General features: G+C 42.7%; 1 protein-coding gene across 1 annotated transcript in view; it reads left to right on the top strand.

Moving 5' to 3' along the window:
- Positions 1–14104: 14104 nt before the first annotated feature.
- Positions 14105–23496, top strand: part of T265_11213 (hypothetical protein) — a gene marked incomplete at both ends in the record, with an annotated part of 56799 nt that continues 47407 nt past the window's right edge. Inside the window, 3 exon segments of the mRNA XM_009177812.1 lie at positions 14105–14277; positions 15901–15985; positions 16000–16079. Coding sequence (XP_009176076.1) covers positions 14105–14277; positions 15901–15985; positions 16000–16079 — 338 coding nt within the window.

Genomic DNA, 23496 nt, shown 5'->3' with positions numbered 1-23496 from the left:
CACCCACGATCTGTCGCCTAGCATATGACTCACTGGTTGTACATCACTCACAAACGGGCTGCGCACCCACAATCCGGGATTGTTAGTTTTGGTAGAATTACCCAAACTGTCTGAAAAAGATAAACGGTTGCTTGGCAAACCGTGCGCATCACCTTGACATACTAGAAGACGTATACTCAAGATGTCACGGCACACTGAGTTGCTCATGCAGGAATATGAGACGCACATGTCATCCCAGTGCGACCAAATGGAAATTCTGGAGGGCTAGGGATACATTTTAAACGTTGCCTGTTGAATGAATAAGAATGTGTTACCTCGTTTCGGGGCACCTGGGGCCGGAACAAACAGGGCTGCACTATCATTGAAACAAGCCAGCTGAGGTCAGTCTTATTGCCTAACCTGTAGTTTATGGTGCTAACACTCAGATGCTCCCAAACTGTTGAAACCCGTGCTATTAATTGTACATGCCTCTTCGACCAAACGATGCGGCTCCCCTGTATCCATCTGTTCCATGTATTTAGAGACCAGTAGATTCCAAGCAGGGGGGCATATTATTCGTAGATGTTTCCTTAGGTTGCTTCCCAATCCACCAAGTGTAGCTATCAGATTAAAACGCACAGAAACAAATTTTACCCCTTATACTTGTTCCTAATCCACCACCGTTAACATTCGACAACCTGCATAAAGAGTTCAAGCGAATGGTGGGTAAATTTTAGGGGCTAGAGCGCAGGTACCACAGGCATCATCATGCATTTAATCGTTCAAGGGTAAATCCTGCTGCGCCAAGGCTCGATGACTGCTTCGTACTTCTGCGCACTTTGCGACCAGCCGGCTTGTAGCAGTGATATCTGGCATGCAACAAATAACGTATTACATCACGTGGACTGTTGCGATGGTGATCCTTGCCCGTTGTGAGTTGGCGCTCTTTAGGCTTGCCCACGTTCATGTTTGCTGCCTTGCCTCAGGCCCGTCCAGAAAGCTCACAAAGGCGCTTGCTAAGCGGTCCGCATAAAAGGCATCTGATGACGTTGATATGGATTGAAGCACAAAGTTCCAGCAGAATATGTCCTGAAATTCTTTGTGAGTCCATGTTTTTTCGACTCCAAGGATTGACTAATCGACGGCCGTGAGTTAGTGTCATTATACAAGCGCTTCTCCTGCATAATGCCAGTAGGCGAGAGATGATTGTGTTTCCGTGTAGCCCATGCAGGGCCCATCAGTTTCAGACTCTGTCCTTCAATGAGCCATCATGCATTTCAAGTAGTTCTTTGGGCTCAATAGTCAGTAGGCACCAAGCTACAAGAAACTCCCTAATAAAAATCAGCTGTTGGAGATGGCGTTGTATGAGCAAGCATCAACGAGGTTTTGGCCACTGAAGGCACCTTTATTAGAGCAAATAGTACTCCCCGTTTGTTAGCAACCTACCTCATGGCGATATTTCGATAACCTTATATTTCAAAATGCCGACAGCCCAGTGAATACTGCACCTCAAGAAGGCCATAGGCTTCCAGGCATTACGTATGCTTTATTAGAACGACCGACAAAATTCGAATTTTCATCTAGAGCAGCTTCGACAATCGACCTTTCCCGGCCGACTTGGATGGGCGGTTTTGGCCATTTCGTTAGGCATCTTGGGCTCCTAGCCGCATAATTGTCCACTGCGTTAGCTAGGCTCGTTTAGCTGCCATCCGTGATCAACTTAGGTTCCGAGTAGCTGGTCAATTAGGCATCGTGGACCTCAAAGCTTCTACGCTGATATAACTCAGTGCACCAAAAAACTGGACCTGCGTCCAGAGGTCATTATCATCTACAACCTCACGTTTCTGCTATCTAGGACGAGTGTCCGAGTATAATGAATGTGTTTGTCTCGGTAATTACTCGGAACAGTGACACCCATTTTAAGGGATTCACTTTTATCTCAAGCCGCAATATCCTTCCTCAATAATGCACATTTTTCCACTGCGACTTGAGTGATGACCTTGAAAATTCATTCAATTAAACAAATCAATCCTACAGATAATTGGAAGGACAACCCAATCAAACGTAGACGTTCCTAACTATGAAGTGAAAACATGAAGACACTGCCTTTCTGTAGAAATCGATTGCATTCAGCGAACACTGGGCAACGGATTTCTGTAAATAGTATCTCCGCTTTAAAAGAACACCGTGCAGCTTCAAAACACGCCGCGATCGTTTTTCGTGAAACGATATTGAAAAGCGAATCCGCGGTGATCAATGGCCTTAAAAGCTCCCTCACCTGACCAAAATGCTATGAACAAGATGCACTGAGACATGCAGCCAGAATAAACTAACTTCCTGCAAAATTTTCAGCTTCGAAATCTCCATATTTTCTGAGGCGGTAGTTCAAGTTTGCTTCTAGTAATTCGCGTTCCGTATGTTGACCACTAAGCGCAAGTCGAAACTAATTCCGCCGAAACGATGTGGCTTTCGATGCTGAGAATTTCATGAAATAAGATCGTAGCTTATTTAAGCATTGCCAGTGTTTCATCCTTGTTTATCTTCACTCTGATTACCAATCACCTAATTAGCAGTCTTTGGTGGTGATTGGAGTATAATTACATGTCTAGGTTCACTCATACATCTACCACATACTTGGTTGTAGCTTTGGTATCCTGGGAACCTCAGTGTTGGAGGAACACACTGCTCATAAATTTACTGAAAATCTTTTAACAGCCCACGACTGGTCTTGCCCTGGAGCGGTTTTCGAATTTCGCTCAACTTTACCTTCTAATCGAACCCAGACTGCAAGAAATTAAAAAAATACACTCATTCACATATTAGTTTGGTTTTCACAGAACCCGCGATGATTTCCTCGTTCACGATGTCCCTCTTCAACCAAAACACATGGAATACGTATACTTGAGAAGCCCCAAGGGTGGCTTAACCGGCAATGCTCTGTCAAAGATTTCAGTAACCATACGAGTAGTATTTCGCGTCCACACAATGTATTACGTTGACGAAGCGTAATTCCAACTGAAAAATGAAGAAGTCTGGTGCATTACATACATTTGAATAAGAACAACACAGACGAGAGATTCAGTTCGGGTTTCGAGAGTGCCTTCGTGATACCAAATTGGCGTGCAAGTGAGTGTATCTTGCTAACTCCCAATATTTTTGGGAGGTAGCTGTCCTGATAACGATTCATTTACGATTCCGTAAATCTGTTGGTTAGGATTATTACGCAACCACAGTAATGTGGGTCGATTCAGCGTCGAGTTAAAGACCCAGGTGACGATAACGGACGTGGCACGCTGAAGTTTACACACCTTCATCGTGGCCATGCCTAGCAAGGTGCATTTTCGCTTATACACAGTTTAAACCATGATAAGTTGATATGCATACACAATACTAGTTGCAACAAGGACAAGGAGATCTCGGAAAAACTGCTTATTTTGGAGGTGAGAAAAATGCAGCGTAAATATCCGTAGCAGGAGTGTTTGGTGATTCCAAACAGCGCATTTTTGCTAGCCTGACAGCCACTAGTCAACTTCACAGTACCTGTGATTTGCTGAGTCCCTATGGATGAATGGGTCATTGTACCATATGCTAGTGGTTTTCTTCTTGTTTTTAGACAATGTTGACTCCTGTAGAAGTCATCCTGGTGTGCTCTGCAAAGCTACCTCAACTATGTGATACAACCAATTCGAGTTTCGCTGTCTCCTAGGGCGAAGCGTGCATGCAGCCTGTAATGTAAAAAGCCCAGTCGTCGTCTTTATCGAGAACGCAGCGGCAACGGTTGCTAATGAAACACTGTGTCACGAAATATGAAATACAGAATCATTCGGATGTAAAAAGCGCACGAAGAATGGGGGATGTTGTAACTACATGAAGAAAGAAAAACGGCAGCCTTCCACTAGCCTGCCCATGCAGTGTTCTGAGAATCACGGGGTGTCTATTAGCCGGCAATTCGGCAACCCCGTCTACTCATTTTGAAAAGGTTGCCCACCGACGAACTGCGCAGTTGAAGCTTTCTTGACAAAATAACTAAACTTTATCCGGCGAGGATCAAATAAAAATACGTGCATAACGGTATTTTGTCTTCCTGAACTTTCTCGCAACTCGGCGTTGGTCCTTGGCTTCCTGCTCCACACACTATGGTATATCAAAATGCCTTCAAACAGCCCTTTATGCAGACCAAGGAAAGTTATTACAACTGTATTTATGGGGTAACCACAGAATGTTCCACAAGGGCGAGCTAAAATCTCCGTGAGACGGCGAGAACCGTCGAATCAAAGATTCTCGATCCGGATTGGCTGGCATTCTGACCAATCAGGGCATGCCTCTGATTGGTCCGTATCCTGCACGTGACACATCCGTCCAAATGAGGTGGTGTTCGGCAGAATCGGCGACTTGCCGTCAGGACCGGGCAGCTGGTGTGTGAAGGCCAAAGTCAGGATTGTATATAAGCTGGTGCCGAGCTACAAACGGCCATTCTTCGCTTGCTGCGTTTGCGGTCCGGGTGCCCACACCATGTGGGACGCCGCCAGCACGGTTTCAACGACGGTACGGCCTATTTTTCCTGAGCCGAGTACCTCATCAACTGGATTGTTGTCAAGTAAGATGGTTAAATGTGGTATAACATCTTGTAGGTTCACAGGATGTATCATCGGGCGAACAAAATGACCTGTGTACGTTTGATTGCTTGTGTTTGGATTGTTGCAATTTTTTAAGTCATCCATGGATATCTGAGACTATGTCCGTAAAAACTATTGAATAAACTTGACCGGTGATGATGTGCGGGTCCTGCACGATAAACTGCGCCGCTTGAACTATCCTGTATATGATCTGCAGGGTATCCGAGGTGCGCTGCGCCCATTTGGACCCATGGCTGTGTCTGTGGTGATGGGAGTTTGATTGTTCTTTTATTTCCGTCCATCTGCGTGGTTTGTACGCAAAGTATGGTGATGTAATTCAGGCAGATTCAACCTAGCACCAATGCTACCACACGCAGGTGTAGGTGGTTGGTGGGTTTTTTCTTCCGTAAAATCCCCTACTCAACGCGGTACCACACGGTACACTTGGTAACTAGTATGCGTCTGTTCCGCAGGCTGGGCGAACGGGGCTCTGGTCGTTTCCATTCCGTTGCCTTGCACTAATTATTTTCCCATTTACTTTCCAGGCACAACTGTGGAACTCATTTTTAATAATTCTGTTATATGCTTGCAATCAGTCAATAAAATTGTTTTCCTAAAATTGGTTTCATATTTCTCGACAACGCAAGCGTCACGGCAACCAGGGCATCCAGGCCTTGAGTTGAAGACCAGCTTGCGTAGGTGAGAAAACGGGGGCGTAATTTTCTGATTTCGTCTATAGCCTCAGAGTGGTCCCGAAACCTTTTAGGGTAACATAGGGTCGCCTCTAACAGCATACGTTTAGCATTATGCGCAATAGCCCGGCGGCCTAACTGTGCCTGAAGCACTTATTAGGCTTCATGGGTGTCTCATGTCACCCCAGTAAACACGTCACCGCGGCACCACCGGTGGCTAAAAGCGGCCAAAGGTGGCAATCCAAAAATTTCATGCTATATTTAATCGGTGGTGGATTCAACCAAATTGGTTTCAAAAATTACTTCGTAAATAGAGCTCCAGTATCCAGAGTATTCCTGTTACATTGTTTTCAGAAGGCTTTTATGAAACAAATGTTATGTTTGGCTTGTATTCACCAACAAAATCAGTGGTAAAGATAGCCACCTTTGGCCACCGGTGCCACTGTGTTTACTGGGACGGTGTTACTGGTTGCGTAGTCGACGGAAATATTATTCAATCCGAAGACTATGACAGGGGCGCACCGTACACTTAATACCTCGCCTGTTGTTACATAGTGTGTAGAGTCGCCAACGAAAACGGAAGGAATGATTTCCAGCCACAATTGAGTTTCAGGGTTCAAAACTTACAGTTGTGGCATAAGTTGCTGTTGCTTTAGGTATAGCTGATATGTGTCGTCAACAATCGCATCAGAAGGTTGAGGCAATAGTGGTATTCCAAGATTAGCGTTCATTGCTCACTAAATACGTCAACAGCTGCTTACATTATTATGTGTACTCAGATGATTGGTATTCAGAGCTGCAGCTTTGGCCTAACAACAGACACCATCGTTGATCTGTTCGCTCCGAAGGACGCACCGATAGTTCCTTCATTATAAACCAAAGTTAGGGCTGTCCATGAAAACACCGGGTCTTGCACCTAGGGCAGTCAATGAATATATCGGGTGCATTAGCCACCGAACACAATTCCAAGGATACATGGCCTTCAATGGATTCATTGAGGGGAACATATACTATTACACTTAGGCTATCCCTTTAATTCAAACGAGTAACGTTTCCATAATATATGAACGATGTTGACTGCAAACAGCCAGTACACCAGCGTCAGCTGCTAAATCTGGGCTGTTCCGACTAATTACTTTTTGTTACCGCCAGTGATCCCAAATATCATCTACCTTTGGAGATATAGTTAACTTTAGGAACAAAATATAGGATTACACTCTTTAAAACCAAGCTATCTAAAATTACCTCGAATCGCATACTCTTTGCGTATATTATATTTGAAAATCTGATAGCGATGTAAATTTTTAAAAGATACAACCGCATCATGATTCTCCGCTTCGTTTGGGAGGGTCAATCATAAACCGCAAATCCGCCATGTTGCCACTTGAATGTTCCCGCCATCTAGGTATCAACCAATCAGAATGGGTGTTACCGATGTAAAAGATACAACCGCACTATAATCTTCTGCTTCGTTTGAGAGGGTCAATCATAAGCCGCAAATCCGCCATGTTGTCATTTTTATATGCTCCCGCCATCTAGATTTCAACCAATCAGAATGATGATGACGCCGCAAGTCGCGTGATCGCGGTGTTCGGTTATTAGGAGTGACTGGTCTCCGGACAAAGACTGACATCACTACAGGCGGAACCAGGTAGTACATGAATCTGTAAAGCTGATCTAGAAGGAAGGATAACTTTACTGACGAGCAACCAACTTCAAAAAGAAATATTCCCTAAACAATTTCTTTGAAATAGCTTTACTGCTACCAATACAAGGGAGCTTTATGAATGCAGCGAAATTTGAAAAATCCTCAGTGTGATGCTTTGTCGTGTTTGTGTTTTGAGATGAACGCTTCACCAGAGCATTTCGTCGAATTGGGTGAACATGCATGAAACAAAATAGACCTCAGACTTCGAAGCACCGCAGTAGATACTGAAGAAGCGGACAGATACTGTTCTTGAACGAATAAATGGAAAGAATTAAGTGGAATCAAACACACTCATTCTGATATGAACGCTCATTTAGATTTACTTATTGTACTTTACGGAAATATTTAAATATATGATGTAACAACAGATTCTCAAAACATAAGTGTGATGTCCGTTGATGTAGATGAGTGTTGGGACACCACACAGCTAAGAGGTTTTGGTTCTTTGATTCGTTCCCGAATTTTGATGACCGTTGAACTTTCGATGAACCTAAGCGTTTGATGGAAAAACGTAGCATATGTTTAACGAAAAACTTCATATTTGTGCGTGATGTTCGCGGTCTTCATGGTCTTTCCGCCACGAACAAAGCGGCAGTACAGACTTTGATGCGTACATCCAGATATTTAAACAACTGATACGCTCAGAATTTTTGAACAGGACCACACGGCGTTTCACGTCTCTCAGATTACTCGGAACCAGCTTTTATTCCATTTCGCGTGTGGTGGACCAAGTAAATTGTACCTAACTAGACGGACCAGCAGAATGGGCGTACGAAGGTGCGAGCGTACTTGGTTCGAAAACGAAGTTCCTGAGTCCTCCCCGAATCAGAAACATCAGACAGAATTTTACTTATGCACTTACTATAGGTAGAGAAAAGTTACCTGTGAATGCTCTGAGGCCGAAAGACACAACTTTTATCAAAGCCCTCTCGCGGTGGCGGCCCCATGCGATGTCCTCATAATTTTGTTGCGTTTGGAACATTTTAAGTATTAGATATTTAAAATGATAGCCTTCCCGAATTAAGATTTGATCCCATTTGAAATTTGTTCCGTACTGACGTAATGCTATCCAATTTTAATCACCGGATGTAGAATCATGGTAGAGAAGATGGATGGTCATCTAATTTTGTAACTTTTCTCCATGGCTTCAAATCTATGTTTCGTCAAAACAGTTACTTGCATAAAATTACCCCCGTTTGAATAGTCGTCCTCTTGTCCTGGCGTAATTATTCTGGTGAGTCCACACCAAAGGGGAGCCGGGAACAATGAACTCGAGTTTCGCTCTTATTAGTGCTCGTCAGCAGTACATGTCCAATAGCCGGGATGGTGTTTGAACTCTGGCCATGCGGGGCGAGCGTTTTACCACTAGACCACCAGCAGGCATGTGGTTTTTCACGTGTGAACAGGCGAGTGTGTTCACGTTTGAGTGATGTGATTAGTGGGCCCAACTATTTTTCGCAAATAATCCTGAGGAAAGACCGTCAGATTGTATCTTATTGGAAAATGACGGCAAATGTGATGCTTCGAAAATTAGTTGATTCAACAGTGAATTAACTTCATAGTCGCGCTTGGAACCCTTTGATGAGAAAAGCTTCATGTACGTGAGATGAGGAACAGTTTGAGTCAATGTCTTAGGGTTATACCGGGAAAATGTTTAGAAACCAAATGCACAAAATTTTTCGGCGTTTAAGCATCACTGAGATGTTTAATAGAGATTTCTCCCTGTCAGTAAAGCCAATCTATGCTGAAAAACCAAGAAGCTTTGTATGTTGGGACACATCAACAGTGCGAATCTCACGAAAATCAGATTTCGGTACTCGCAGTTTTCCAGCCAGAGGTTGAATACCGTCTGGCTACAAGAAGTTAATCGACAGTGCGATTAGCTCGCACTTAGACAGAACACAGCACCGCTCACTTGTCAATGACGGAAACTGCATCACGTAGTCACGTACTGACTTGCTCCTCGAGGGGTGACTTCTCAGAAGGAAGCTCGACATATCCAATGAAATTATACTTCCCTTGATTTGCTTTTTGGTTCGTGGAAATGTGAAAACATCTGGTACCTTAGGCGGTCTTATATTTATTTCCTCTGTTTCCTTTCTGACACTGGTGTCCTCAACGGACATACAACAGAACAAAGTTACTTCATGGAAATGTCCGTCAGAAAAAATCTCAGGAGGACAAATATATTTCAGTCGGGAGAAAAACTCCGTTGTAGGAAAGTCAGGCTTTAAAAATAGAAAATCTTCCAAAAACCGTGAAGCTTGTTCTTCTTCCATGGTACCTTTGAAAGAGGTGGGCAAAATACGCTGTGCACAATAAAGCGCTGAAAATAATAAGTAATAATAAGTAGTAATAAGTAAAAATAATAATCATAGGCATTTTGGGTATTTCTAGACAATGAGCGCCTTGGTCGCGTGACATGATCATTCAGTTTGTCAAGAGCTAAAAACACTGTCTGACATTGTACGTTGCGCACTCTCCTTGTTGACTGTAAGCGGTGTGAGTCGAGAGTAGCACGCCGGACCGACTGTTGTTTCCACGTAACTGCCACTATCTTCCCTTCCTTCCTGAGCAGTTGACCGTTTTGTTCACGTGATTGGAAAGTGCTCGCGTCCGTAGATGTTTATTTCACTGCATTGTTGTGCGGTGTATAAGAATAGCGTATACATGGAGAGAACCTTGTTGTACATTGTCCTGAGCTATCATCTCCTGAAGGCAAATCTTGGGCTTCGTTTCTTCTGCATGTCTGCAACGAAACTTTTGCTGCCGTAAGACGTAGTCACCACGACATCAGTTGGGTGTACTTGCACAAGATTCACAAAACCTTGCAGTGGTTACACATAGCAAGTTTTTGGCCTTCTATCTAGTCATGCTAAGAGAACACTATCGCGTATTCATGTTTCTCTTGTATCCCCTCCTAGAGTTCAGTCGCACAATCGTTCGTCGTTTACTGAATGTGCCCGTCCAATATTCATTTGTGCGTACTATTATACTATTGTACCTTTCATGTCTCAGCCCTTCAGCAGACATATGGGTACATCAATAGCGTTCAATCCCTGGTCTGTGGTTTTATGTGTATACATGAGACTGTATGTATGCTTTATTCGCTGGCAATTCAAAATTATTACGATGACTTTCATGTTGTTCTGCCTTTCAATGGCATTTGCTACGCATGAGTACTGAGCGGCTTTCGCACTTAAACCTCCAACACATTTAACCGTTTCACAAGTGAATCAGTTCGTTGTCTAGAGTTTCTGTCGCATTTTACACCAAAACGTAAGTGTACTTTAAGCGGATGAAAGTTGATTTCATAGCTTTTGCGTCTTCAATCAACCTATATGTACGATACCTACTATGCCTACGGCACCTATATCTACGATCTTCTGGGTGAAGTTCCGATAGATCTCACGACTGTGTTACCATTCAACGACAGCTTCAAAACCTTGTAGTAAATATAAAGTGTTCTGATAAAGTGGACTGTGCTACTGATGTATGTATAAAAGGCGCGAAAAAGCGATAGAGTTACGTGGTATAGTTTCCTCTAGGATTTACAGAGAACATGGATGGCTCAAAGCTGCAGTTTGTCTGAAGGATGACCCAGATTATCCGAGCTTTAGTTCATTCAAATACTCAACTAATTTAGAACTCAGGGAACCACTTAGCGTTTATATTTGACCCGTCATCTGCCTGTGATGGACAATCACTTCAGAGACCCCTCCTTCGTAGCGTAAATGGCTTGGAACACTGGTTAGACAGCCATTGTGGAGCCGGCCATTGATAGCTGATCAAAGAATACGGATACGTGGAGAGAACACATTATGCTATCAGTCTTATGCGTATGCGGGCACTATCCGAGCACGGTATCGGTGTTATTCGGGTCATTCAAAGACCCGTGACCACGAAACGATCAGTGTTGCCAGTGCGAGCTATCTGTCCTTCCTTGTGTTGTGCAGACCCATTATGCTAACATTTTGACTGATCTGATTAAAATTCAGGAAGCACACTGATCCTTTGCCATCATGAAAAAGTACAACACAGTAGTTCATAACAGTCGGCACAACACCGGTCACACTTAGAAATTGGAAACAGTCAAAAACATCATAAACGAGAGATTCAGCTACGTTCCAGGTGGGTCTCCAGAAAAACCAAATCTGTTTGCAATTTCGTGCAATTTGGGTTCAAGCAGAAAATAAGGTTGACGGAAACTCAGGGACTGGGCCTACCTGATGAGCCTCAAGAAGGGCAAAACCGGTCGAGCACTGCCGAAGAATTATCAGCAAACTTATTGCGTTCAGCTGTAGCACCCTTCCGGTGCCTAGCTGCAATGCTACCCGAAGGAAGCACGAGGGCTGGGATACTGCCAGGTTGCCCAAGCCTAGACAGGGGAAGTCGAGTGGCGGAGGTCGGATTCGAACCACGGACCTTCCGGTCAGTAAATTCGCGCTCTAACCACTTGGGCTATCTCGCCCCCAGCAAACTTATTAGTAGTGTATTATGTCTAAATCAAAATGAATATCTGGCCAATAGTGTGTCAAGTGAAGTTTTGATGTGGACCTTGATTTTACAACAACGCGTATAAATATATTCATGGTATCTGAAAATTTCGCTCACCAAAGTCCAACATAAAAACAGTTTTCACGGGTGGCACATTTCAGTATAACTGCCGTTATTGTTGAACCGTTGAAACCCAGTGGGTGGAAACGTGTGCTTCATGAATTGGACCAATAAAATCCGATTGGCAATTCAACAATTGATCCGGTCCTATGAGATACAAAAACAATCGTTTTGAGTACAAACAGACTGGCACAAAGTATGCCTACGTTGACTGTTTGCCATCAAACGGTGCTAGTGAGTCTATTATCATGTAAAGTCAGTAGATGGAATTTGGTGCTGAATGTTTTGGGTGATTTGAGCCAGTTGAGTTGTTCCTTCTTGTCTTTGTGTTTCGTTTAATTTTTCAAACAGAAAGCTCTGGTGCTAGTCTTCAAGAAAAAAGGTGACAGAACAGATTTTCCCACGAAACTAACACTCAGAAATGAAGGCAACTTCCCGCTCCTTATACAACCTGTTTACTTGCCAAACGGCAACACTACATGGGAACCGTTCCACAGACGAGTTGATCCATGTGTTCAAGGTGTGACGTTTGTTTATAAAACACTGTTCTGCGAAATCACTCGGCTCTGTTCAATAAAAAATCGCTTGAATTGGTCAGACATTCAGTCAGTAAAATAAGCAAAACATCTTTCTTGAAGTGCATAAGATTTTGTGTGCAAAATGGAGATGATGAATCCGAAATTTGGGTTGCAGCAACCCCACTTTGCTATCCCAGTTTGGTATCTCGCATATTTCGGGCCATCGTTCAACGGATGATTGTATAGCGGACTAGGACCTTATCAGCGTGTTCGGATAATTTGACAAGCAAAAGTAACCAATACAAAATCACAAAATCACAATAGGAAAAGAATGAGTAGTCAAATGGGGACTCACGAATGTGTAGATCCAATAGTCCACTACACCGATCCAGATGCAGTAACTGGCTGTGGAAAGAAAAATTCACTTGTCGGAATTTCCCACAGATGGTTCCGCGTGCGTGGTATATTCCACGGTAGGAAAATTATTCACGGCTAAAAAATGTCACAGGGATTTATTGTGACGTTCAACAGTTAACACAAACACAGAGATCTGGTCCCACTGGTTCAACAGTCAACAAACAGTTCAACGGAGCGTAAATACGCTCATTCAGCAAGAAGTCAGCAGGTCGCGCCGGAAAATTGTGTATTCGTAACATTAAAACAAACGTCATGATACAATGTGAAAGATAGTTACAAAGTGTGGTTCAAATTCAGGAAGAATGGTAATTGTGACAACGGATTACAGACACTACAATTGCATTCCGGACATCTTTCCCCAATTGATTGGCTCCTGAGATAACGACTAAACATGGATATTACTGTTAAGGCAAGAACGGACAAATGTTGGTCTGTTCTTGAACTTCTGTAAGCTAGTGGGTAAGTCCAAAACGTCGTAGTACCCAAAGTTTCACAGAGTTTCGGGATGTCCTGACATTTTGAGTGGCTGGTCAATCAAATTCGACGTTTTTACAAATGAACTTCAATGTGAAGCATGAAATCTTCAATCGGCCTATACCAGACGCCAAGACTGTTAGAATTCGACAATTAAGAGAATGGTTGATGTTTCAGTCCATTCAAAACGCATTGTTGCAATATGTCTAATTTAGTTAGCCGGTTATGTGGCTTTAATAGAAACAGAGGATAAGCAAAGGATAAACCTAGGTGGGAGTTGTTTCTCATTCATTGCTGTTAAAGATTTGAGGGTGCCGTGGACCACAGTCCCTTAATGCATTTTTATTATCGTGAACCCCAGTCTGGATAGCCTCTTGATCGCCTGGTGCGCTTAGCCGAACAGAACGAACGTGCAAACCAGCTGCTCTATTGACAGAACGAACGTGCGAACCAGCTGCTCTATTGATCACTGTCTCGTACAAGCAATCAAAAGTGATGCTAAGAATACAACTCACTTGTCAAGGGCGAGTGAAGAACAACCAATGAAATCTGTCTCAACGAAAAACGGTTATTCTGGTGGCAGTTATGTAGCTCCGTTACCTTCGGAGTTGGTTCTCCCAATAAGTAGAAAAATAAAAGATTAGATGTTGTGCAATTTTCTAACCAACCGGGCATTTCGTGACACTACGGTGATAATACACTCGTTGTCATGCATCTTGAGGTTCTCAGTAACCTACAACTCTTCCCGATTTCCCTATTCAGTGTGGCAAATTTTATGGCACAAATGTTCTGATGAGTACAGAGCAAAGGGATCAAGCATAGAACCCAATTTTTACTCATCAGAATAAACGTGCCAATTGTGGAGAAGGAATGTTCAAAATTTCGTTCAAAATCAGTCCGTGGAACTATCTGACTGCCCAGTGTTGATGGACTGGTCAGGATAATTACTGGGCTTTCAGTCGATCATTCCGGCGAAACAAGCAGATTTATCAAGCGTGAACATGTTCACCTTTTCAGATGTGAATACTGAAATGGATTCAGTGTGAACTTGAGTAGTGGTAATGCACTCGCCTCACATGTCAGATGTCCGGAGTTCAAACCACTGGAAGACCAGTGATATGCACTACTCATGAGCGAAACGCGAGTCCAGTACTTCCTTACCCTCTGTGGTATGGACTCACCAGAATAATTGCACCAAGACAGATGGACAACTATTCAAACTACAGTGATGTGACCAAGAATGTTCAGCTCTCACAGTTTGTCTTTCGCAACCAGCCAATAGGGTTTTGACGTATCTGTGTAGTGAAGGTCAACTCACTCCGGAGTTGGGAGTTGAGTTGTTTTCATATCATCCAGCAATAATGAAACGAACTTTTGTGCACTGATAAACAGGAGGACAAAGAATCACTCCAATGGATTCTGGGGTACCAGAGAAATCGCCACGGTGATATAAACGAATCACCAAAACGAATACTCAGTAGCTTTTGAGGAAAAGTCACAGAGAACCAACCAACAGGAAAACGCCACTACTTGCCGCTGACTCCATGTCGCAAGGAAATGTTAGTGCGAATTTGTTCGGTTTTGAATGGTAGAAAATATAAGATTACCACCTGTCCCTACCTAAGGGCCCCTTTTCCTTGGGAGATCAAACCGTTTATGTTGAACATTCATTTATGGCACTATTAATGTAATATGATTAGGTCAGTATCGCGATGCTACTTATATAGGAAGGAGTAGTTTGCAACTGAGAGCGCATTGCCCAACCCAACAGATATGTTTGATTTCCGCCTTGAAACTTACCTCTATATCAACGACTAGCACTGGCTTCGCTTGCTGCGGTGTGAAATCACGCTCCTCTTAATTCTGATTATTTCACTCCTGGAGAAAGTCACATGCGGTGACCAAAGCGTAAAGCGAAATTAACCTTGTATTATTCTTTCCCAGACAGACAGAATTTTCAGCAAAACGCCCGAACTTCACCAATTAAATCACAGAATTCAGTTTACATATCTTCCAAGTGAATTAGCTGAAAGGTTTACGGTCGGTAAGGTTCTAAGGCTGTTGCCATTTAAGATTAGTCATCCTCACGAACGGTTATACAGGCCCAATTTTCATAGGAATTTTTTCATAGGAGATTGGATGACTCAGTGATTGGAGCGCGAATGTACTGATCGAAAGGTCCGTGGTTCGAACCCGGCCTCTGCTTCTCGAGTTCCCCTTTGTGGGCTTGGCTAACCTGGCCGTATCACATCCCCTTCCATCAAGTGGCATGACAGCAAGGCACAGAAAGGATAGTAAAGCTGAACGATTTCGATTTTGAACCGTCATGGGAACACTTACGCAAGAAGCGATTAAGCACAGTGCTCTTATAGTTATTCGGCTTGTGTGCTCAAAAGTTAAACATTAAAAATTCCAGAGAAGGCCGGAATGCTACGAGATGGCCTTCACAATGTTGAATCTTCCCTCGTGAAATAAAATGTAAAAATCGACTCGTCTTCAACAATCTAAGTTGTACAGTCTGATTTAAGCGATTCGGTAAAAGGGATGGGTAAAAAAACCGTTCCAAGGCACGTAGCGATGTAATTCCCCCCAGTCTGTACTACATATACCAAAATTCACAGTTTATTTTGTATATCATAGTCAAAGCAAATCGATGAATTTCTTAGATTGCTTTGACAGTTTTGATGATAGCCTTTTTTGTCAAATTGGAGTCATTATTGCGTATACTTTCTTCAAAATTCTCCGAACCTTCAGAAAGAAACAGTGTTACTCAAAATATAAACAGAAATTAGCGAATATACACTCATTTGCAAACTAATTTGGTTTTTCGAGAGACTCACTTGGAACTCAGCCGAATCTCTCGTTTGTGATGTTCTCAGGCAACTGGATGTGCTGCACCAGGCCGCCTCATGTTTCAGTCACTGCGATATTCGAGATATCGCAATACATGTATATCTTTGTAATGTAATACTCATAAGGTTGCTGAAAATCCGTCGACAGCCAACGACCGGTTTCGCTTTTTTGGGGCTCATCAGTTAGGCGCAGTCCCCGGGTCTCCGTCAGTCTTATGTTCTACTTGAAACCAAATTGCACGAGTCTCTCGAAAAACCAAATTAGTTTGCAAATGAGAGTAGATTCTCTAATTTCGTGCAATTTGGTTTCAAGTAGAACATAAGGTTGACGGAAACTCGGGGACTGCGCCTACCTGATGAGCCCCAAGAAGGACGAAATGAGTCGTGGGCTGTCGATGAATTTTCGGCAACGTTATGAGTAGTACATTACAAAGATGTAAACAGAATTTATCTGAATTTCAAACGGTGCTCTCTGTGTTTTCCGAAATTTCCAACTTGATTTCATGAAATACATATTGTTCCTTCTTGGTGCTACGTGTGTCTTAACTATGGGCTGAAAGTTTGAAACAAATAAGCCTTACTAATGGAAACCACTCACAAGGTTGCTGAAAACTCTTCGACTTGTGTGCAGCACATTCAGTTGGAGGACATCATAAACGAGAGTTTCAACTGAGTCTCCCGTGAAAACCAAATTGATTGGCAAATGAGTGTGTTTTTTCGGAAGCCTTACTAATGCTTTTTCGCTCAGCTTTTTCTGGCACACATTTTGTTCACAAAACTTTGCGACTTTCTCATTTTCACCGAATTCGTTGGACAAATTAAACAACCGGGATAAGCAAATTAAGGCTCTAATTGGAGTGACATTTATCGTTTACAGTCCTTCATTACATAAGAGAATAAGATTCTGTAAAGCGATATTACTCATAAGGTTGATGGAAACTCTAGGAATATCCATTACCGGCTTCCGTCCTTTTGAGACTCATCAAACGGGTCCAGTTTTCCAGGCTATTTTGACATTATTTTTGCGCTCTAGACAATAAAATTAATGTGCGTACTTAAAAGTAAACGGTGATCTTCAACTTGTATGCTGCTTACAAATAGTGCGGCATCGAAACAAGTACTTCTTTGTCTTGATTGCGCTTCCAGCTGAAACCTGAGGCATGACATTCAGTAAAAGAACATTGTGATAGAGAGATTCATTAGATTCATTCATTCATTTGACTTGAATCCCCTGTTGTTACCAATCTTAGTTGCAGCTGTGTTCATTATGTGGTGTTCAGGCAACGCGAAAGTCACGTGAATGGAGTAGCAAAGCCATTGGTTGGCTGTCTAGATTTTTCGTTGGTTTTCTGATTGACTTTGAAGCATGATTCAATGAGCCCCAAATAAAACGTGGGACAACCATTGCGTAGTACAAGACACATTCGGCAGAGGCGCTTGTGTGAACGCATAGAAATAAGCGGTTCTATCGTTAAGGACTAGAAAATTATGGCTACAAAAATCTCGTGTGAACACTGATTAAAGTAGTAATGTCAACAAATCAGTTGTCTTTACTTTTTCTCACTGTTTTATTATAAATCTACCCCAACACACTGGAAGTTCTCTCTAACCAGTAGAATTTGTTGCTACCTGTGGAAAGTTACAGTCAATTATCTTACATTTAATGCACACAAAGCGAACCTTCAATTCATCTGGTAATTCAAGCTGATTGCCGAGGACGGAGGAACACGACGCTTGGTCGTTTAATTTCCTTTCAAGCGCTCTTGGCGATAAGCTGGATAACCAAGGCCGGTTGTAGCCTAAGAATAGTAAATGTGACCAAAACTGACTGCTAAGCTGTCAGGCATTTCAGTATAAAAAAAGATTAGTCTACGTAATGCACTACTCATAAGGTTGCTGACAATTCGTCGACAAAACCAAATTAGTTTGAAAATGGGTGTATTTTGCTAAGGATTGGTCATTTTTTCCTTAACAGATCTTTCGCTGCGTTATAAATCAGAGACAGCCTGTTTCGTGACATTTAACTGTTTAAAAAGTCCTTTGGCAGTGATGATGTTATTGACATTCCCAAAGACTAGAATAGTTCGCTTGGACGAAGGCATCAGACATTTTTCCGTTTCGCTATTGCCACGGAACAGTATTCTGGGTTTTAAGTGTTGCTGGTTGCGGGATATTGTAGCATGCGTACTCACATAACTCTCGTTTAAACAATCATTCTCCTATCCCAGCGCAAACATTTTGCTGACTCTACACCAAAGGGAGTGAAGCATTGGGCTCGAGTTTCGGTCTTCTCAGAGCTCATCAGCAGTGCATATTCTAAGATGGGGTAGTGGTAACACGCTCGCACCGCTTGTCATATTTGCGGAGTTCAAACCCTGGCTGATGAGCTCTAATAAGAGTGAAGCTCGAATACAGTGCTTCCGTTATTTGGTGTGGACACCAAGACAGAAGGATGACTGCTCAAAGGAGAGTCACGTGAGTACGCATTATGCAAAATCCCGCAATAGACAACACTTGAAACAAAATGTGCTTCAAGCCTGTGTGGCACTCTCTGAATGGGAAGTCCCGACTGGCGGGCCAGTCGATCGACACAACCAAGGTATGTTACTAGTTCGTCGTTTGGGGCTTCGTACGTCCCGCTCACATCACTCGGGGGAAACCTTCAGGTAAGTCCAGCGTGGGTTGGTTGGGTGACTGGCGGGCAGTCGATCGACACAACCAAGGTATGTTACTAGTTCGTCGTTTGGGGCTTCGTACGTCCCGCTCACATCACTCGGGGGAAACCTTCAGGTAAGTCCAGCGTGGGTTGGTTGGGTATAGGCAACACGCTTGCCTCGCATGTTAGATGTGCGGAGTTCATACCCCGGCCTGGCCATTGGATATGCACTGCTGATGAGTGCAAAATTCGAACCGCGTTCTCCTGATTGATTTATGATGATGTTGGAAGTTTGTATAATATTCAATAAAGATTTCATCCTATCAGTGAAGCCAATTTATGCTGAAAAGCCAAGAAGCACTGTGCGGCCGTTTCATCCTTGTTGGGAATGATCAGTGACGCGCATCTCAAGGAAACCAGCGAGGTTCAAACTCACAAACTTCCGGGAAGCAGTGTGATTAGCTCTTGCTCAGAGAGGGCAAAGCGCCACTAATCCTTCAATCACAGAATCCGCAGGTGGTCACCTACTCACTGGCTCCTCGAGTGACGACATGTTTGAACGAAATTTCACACATGCTTCCCCTCCTCTGAACTGCCTATTTATTCATGGTGATTCACGGTAGTTTTCCTTATTATCTAATGGCTAATAGCTCTGAAGATCGGATTGATTTTGGTTTAGAGTTTACACCCCGAAGCTTTTTACTATGGTCATGTGAGCATCCACATCTATTTCCTGTTGAATCTTCCAAACCATGATGGTTTTTGCATTCATTTCAATATCAAACATAGACTGTACTCAAAATAAGGGCTATTAGAAAACACTTCTTGGTGAGTTTTCAGTCCCAGTGGCAGAACAAGTCTCGCTATGACCTAATGAATTGCATGGGTAATGAAGATTTTATTTTGCCCCCGTTCAAGAAGACTTTTTCCGGATCTGATGGGCCTCCGGAAACAACAACTTTTCTTCTACATTTCAAGCAAAGCAAACGCGTTTGGTCTTCGTTATCTGAACTGTATGATACGTTCTCATCAATTCAATGAGGTTATGCAGTATCGGCGAAGCTTTCAACCAGAAAATTTCGGCTGTTTTATCCTTGTTTGCAATCATACACTCAACAACTCGCAAGAATCCCGTAGCGATTCCAACCCGATGTCTCGAGGTTAATCGCTTTTCACTCTATAAACTGGGCTACGGGTGGCTGATAAGTAGAGTGGTCACTTCACACTCAGTTCATGTCACGTGATTCAACGTGGGTTGGCCTTCGAAATGATGAATTTTTGGACGAAATTTACTGGTGATTGGATAGATCAGCCAAACAATAATTAAGAAGACGCGGGGCTAAATACTGATTCACAATCTCAGCATTGGTGGTAAATTTTTTTGGATGAAAATGATGGCTCCTGCTCCTGTGATGGACTTTTTGATTGGCTACATCAAACTGGCCTAAAGGATTTCCAGGATAAATCAACTCCGTGGTTATAAGCAGAGTTTTAATACACAAGTTACTTAATAATGGTTGCTTTGCGCAACCATATGCCACAAGTGAAACTCTCAGGCGAATTCCGGGGTTTTGTTAACCAGCGTACAGGCTTTTTCAAGCCCTGATAATTTAAGCCAAAGAGCATGGACACTTGGAACTGTGTAAATGCAATATAATACAATAGGATTTTCGACAGATAAGAACAGTCAAGTCAGAGCCAGTATATTGAAAGTCTGTCTGTAAACTATCCTGGATGATATCCGTCTTCTTTTACCGTTTCAATAGTCCTTTTCTAACCCTCGGTTCATCAGTCTCTGATAAAACAGTGAACCTGATTGGCTGTTATTATAAAGGAGTTTTCTGCAGCGGAAAGTCCTTCACAGACTCGCTGAGTGTCGTAACTCAATTGCACTTTACCTTTGCCTAACGTTTCCAGTGGACTTGTGTGACTGGTCTTGCACACTTGTGGAAGCTTTCAGGAGAAAACAGTCCAATCGGAGATAAAAACCCAAATTTAAGGGATAATTTACAGTACAGTCCAACATCAAGGAGAAATACCAGAAAAAATCACCAGGAAACTCCTCGAAATGACCGAGTTCCTACTGGCAGTCTGACAGAACCAAGGGTGTGCACCAATGTTCAGCTCCACCAAAATAAAAAACCGAGTCTAGAATAAAAGAACTAGGACAAACAAGCCAGAACGAGAAAAATGGACTACTCAAGTAAATGGGATTTGAAAAAGAACTCTAATTTTCAAGGGAACTACTCACATGGTTGTTGAAAACTCTCCGACTCTTCAGCAACCTTGTGAGTAGGTTCCTTTGTGAAAATATACTGCGATATCTCGAATATCGTGCCAACTGAAACATGAGACGGCCTGTGTGTAGCACATTTAGTTGTAGAATAGCATAAACGAGAGATTCAGTTGAGTCCCTTGAAAACCAAATTGATTTGCAAATGAGTGTATTTCTCGAAACCTCTAATTCTAGTCCATAATGATTTAAAAAATGAACAGATCAGACAAGCAGACTGTAAGATTTTAATGATGGGCCGAAACTGTTCAACCATCACCCTGAGAAAGTGGCTTAATTAGTCGTTTGTTGTATTCACCGCAGAATTTTTTGTTCATATTAATTAGCTGGCAACAAAGTAAACACAACCCAAAGGGACTTTGAAATTCGTAATGCACTACTCCTTTGGTTGCTGAAAATTCGTCGACAGCTAACGACCGGTTTCGCCCTCCTTGGGGCTCATCAGGTAGGCCCAGTCCTCGAGTTTCCGTCAACCTTATGTTCTACTGTAAACCAAATAGCATGAAGTTAGCGAATATACACTCACTTGCAAACTGATTTGGTTTTTCGAGAGACTCACCTGGAACCCAGCTTAATCTCTCGTTTGTGATGTTTGAAATTATCATGTTAGGCGAAGGGACAGAACGAATTCAGGTGTTATTCTTCATTAGTTGACCGCAACCTTTCAGTTGTCGTTGTTCTCCTCTACTCAAAATTTGCCATTTTTTGAAAAGTTGCAGGATTCGTCACTGTTAGGCACAACTATCGCTTTGCTGCAAATCCGATCCACCAACCATTGAAACAAAGTTTCCTCTTCGAGTTGGCACGATGTCAGAAAACGAGTCGCACAAACAGGATTTAAAACAGTAAGCCCGAAGTACTTTTTACTAGATAAGCTGCTCAAAAGTTGGCTGAAAAGTCTTTGCCAGTACACAATTGGTTTCCCCCTTCTTGTGGCTAATCAGTTTCAGGATTCTCGTCGACCCCACGCTTAACTTACGTAAACCAAATTGTATGCAACCGACCGAAAGTGAGTTTTTACCAATGTGAGGTTCAACCAAATCCCTAGAAGTCTCTCAGGCTGATGAAAAAATATGAATTATTTCCTAATCTCTGTCGAAATAAACGAAAAGATACTAAGGTCTTGAACTAATGCGTGGTCAGCTGACATACGCCAGCAACCGTCAGTGAATTTTCGAACAACTGCCGGACGAAGAAAGTGAAAGTGCATGACCGTGGATCGAGGTCACGACAGAAGCAATGCGATCGTAGCAGATTAAATTCAAAAAGACGGTCGATGAAGTAAACGTTGCCGATGTGATTGAGTTACAGTGATGACGAGCCAAACTAATAGCAGTATGAGGAGTTTGTGAGTATGATTAGATTTCATCCTAATTTCTTTCTCGAGAAGTATAACTGATTGGTCAGAAATGACCAAACTTGGATTACTGTGGAATAGCATATTTCATGATATAAATATCATCCAAAAAGCATGAGGACGGTCAGTGGCACAAAATGTCAGTCACAAAGTAAGTATACAAATTTACTAAACCGGCAGGAGAGTCCTAGTTGAATATCCTTCGGCTGGGTGCCGCTCAGAGGTCGCTCCACATTTGAGTTGGTACGATATGGGGTTGCCTGGACAAAACCGATTGTTCATACGTTTGCTGAGGAAACTGCGACAGTGCATGACCCTATTCGCTCTACTTGGGCCCCGAACATCCGTCAGTCTCGAGGTGTGCTTGTAATCATGATGTAGACAGCTCATAAAACACACTTATATTTGCACCAGTTTGCTGTTTTCGNAGAGCAGGAGATAATGTTGCAAACTGACTTCCAGTTTGGGTTCAAGTAGAACCTAAATCTGATGAAACATTGGGGAAATGAAGGGTCCCAAAATGGATTAAATTGGTCGTGGGTTGTCGAATAGCTTTCGTTTAGACGATTAGCAATCGATTTCGGATTCGCTGACGTTTCCTGTGGTTAGCATACTCGCTTTTAGGGCATACCATATCACTAAACACCAGGTGTTTCTTACAAATGATTTTCCTACAAACAACTTAATCTATCAATTTGAACTTCATCGGAGGTTCATCTGACATCAGATGGGAGATTATCCGAGACCTAATAGTCATAAGAAAGTGCATCAAACGCACATACTACCAGTTCGAGTTGACCTGTTTTCGCTCATGTATTGATTTTTTACTTTTATGTGAACTTTAGTATCGAGTTCGTCTTGGGAACAAGCAATCTTCAGTTAAACAGCATTGCAGGTAGGAAAAATAGGGACAATAACTTCCTCAGTCTGAAAAAGGGAACTGAACGACAGTCACGGAATTTCTACTCAAGTAGGGATTAAAGCGGAGAACGATCAAACTGGAGCCTGCGAAATTGCAGACCACAGAGCACGTATCTGAAACGTATTTATGATTACAGAATGAGCACATACAAGTTCACTGACATCTGGCAGTATTAAACACGGATACTTCAGCACTACTTCTTCAGACCAGGTTGACAATACCGTTTAGTCAACTTCACGGGGGAATCAAATGGGATTCTATAGCGTCATTCTGGTGTAACGGTGGATACTACTAATGGGACATGCGAGGAGCATGTGGTTTTCTCATAAGTCCGCTTCACGTCTATTGAAAAGTGAGATTCCTTACGGGATTTGTGGAATCACTTCGTAGCATTT

The sequence above is a fragment of the Opisthorchis viverrini genome (genome assembly GCF_000715545.1).
Source record: "Opisthorchis viverrini unplaced genomic scaffold opera_v5_458, whole genome shotgun sequence".
Taxonomy (NCBI): Eukaryota; Metazoa; Platyhelminthes; class Trematoda; order Opisthorchiida; family Opisthorchiidae; genus Opisthorchis; species Opisthorchis viverrini.
Note: the sequence above shows the minus strand (reverse complement) of the source record. Positions and strands in the feature narration are given on the sequence as shown.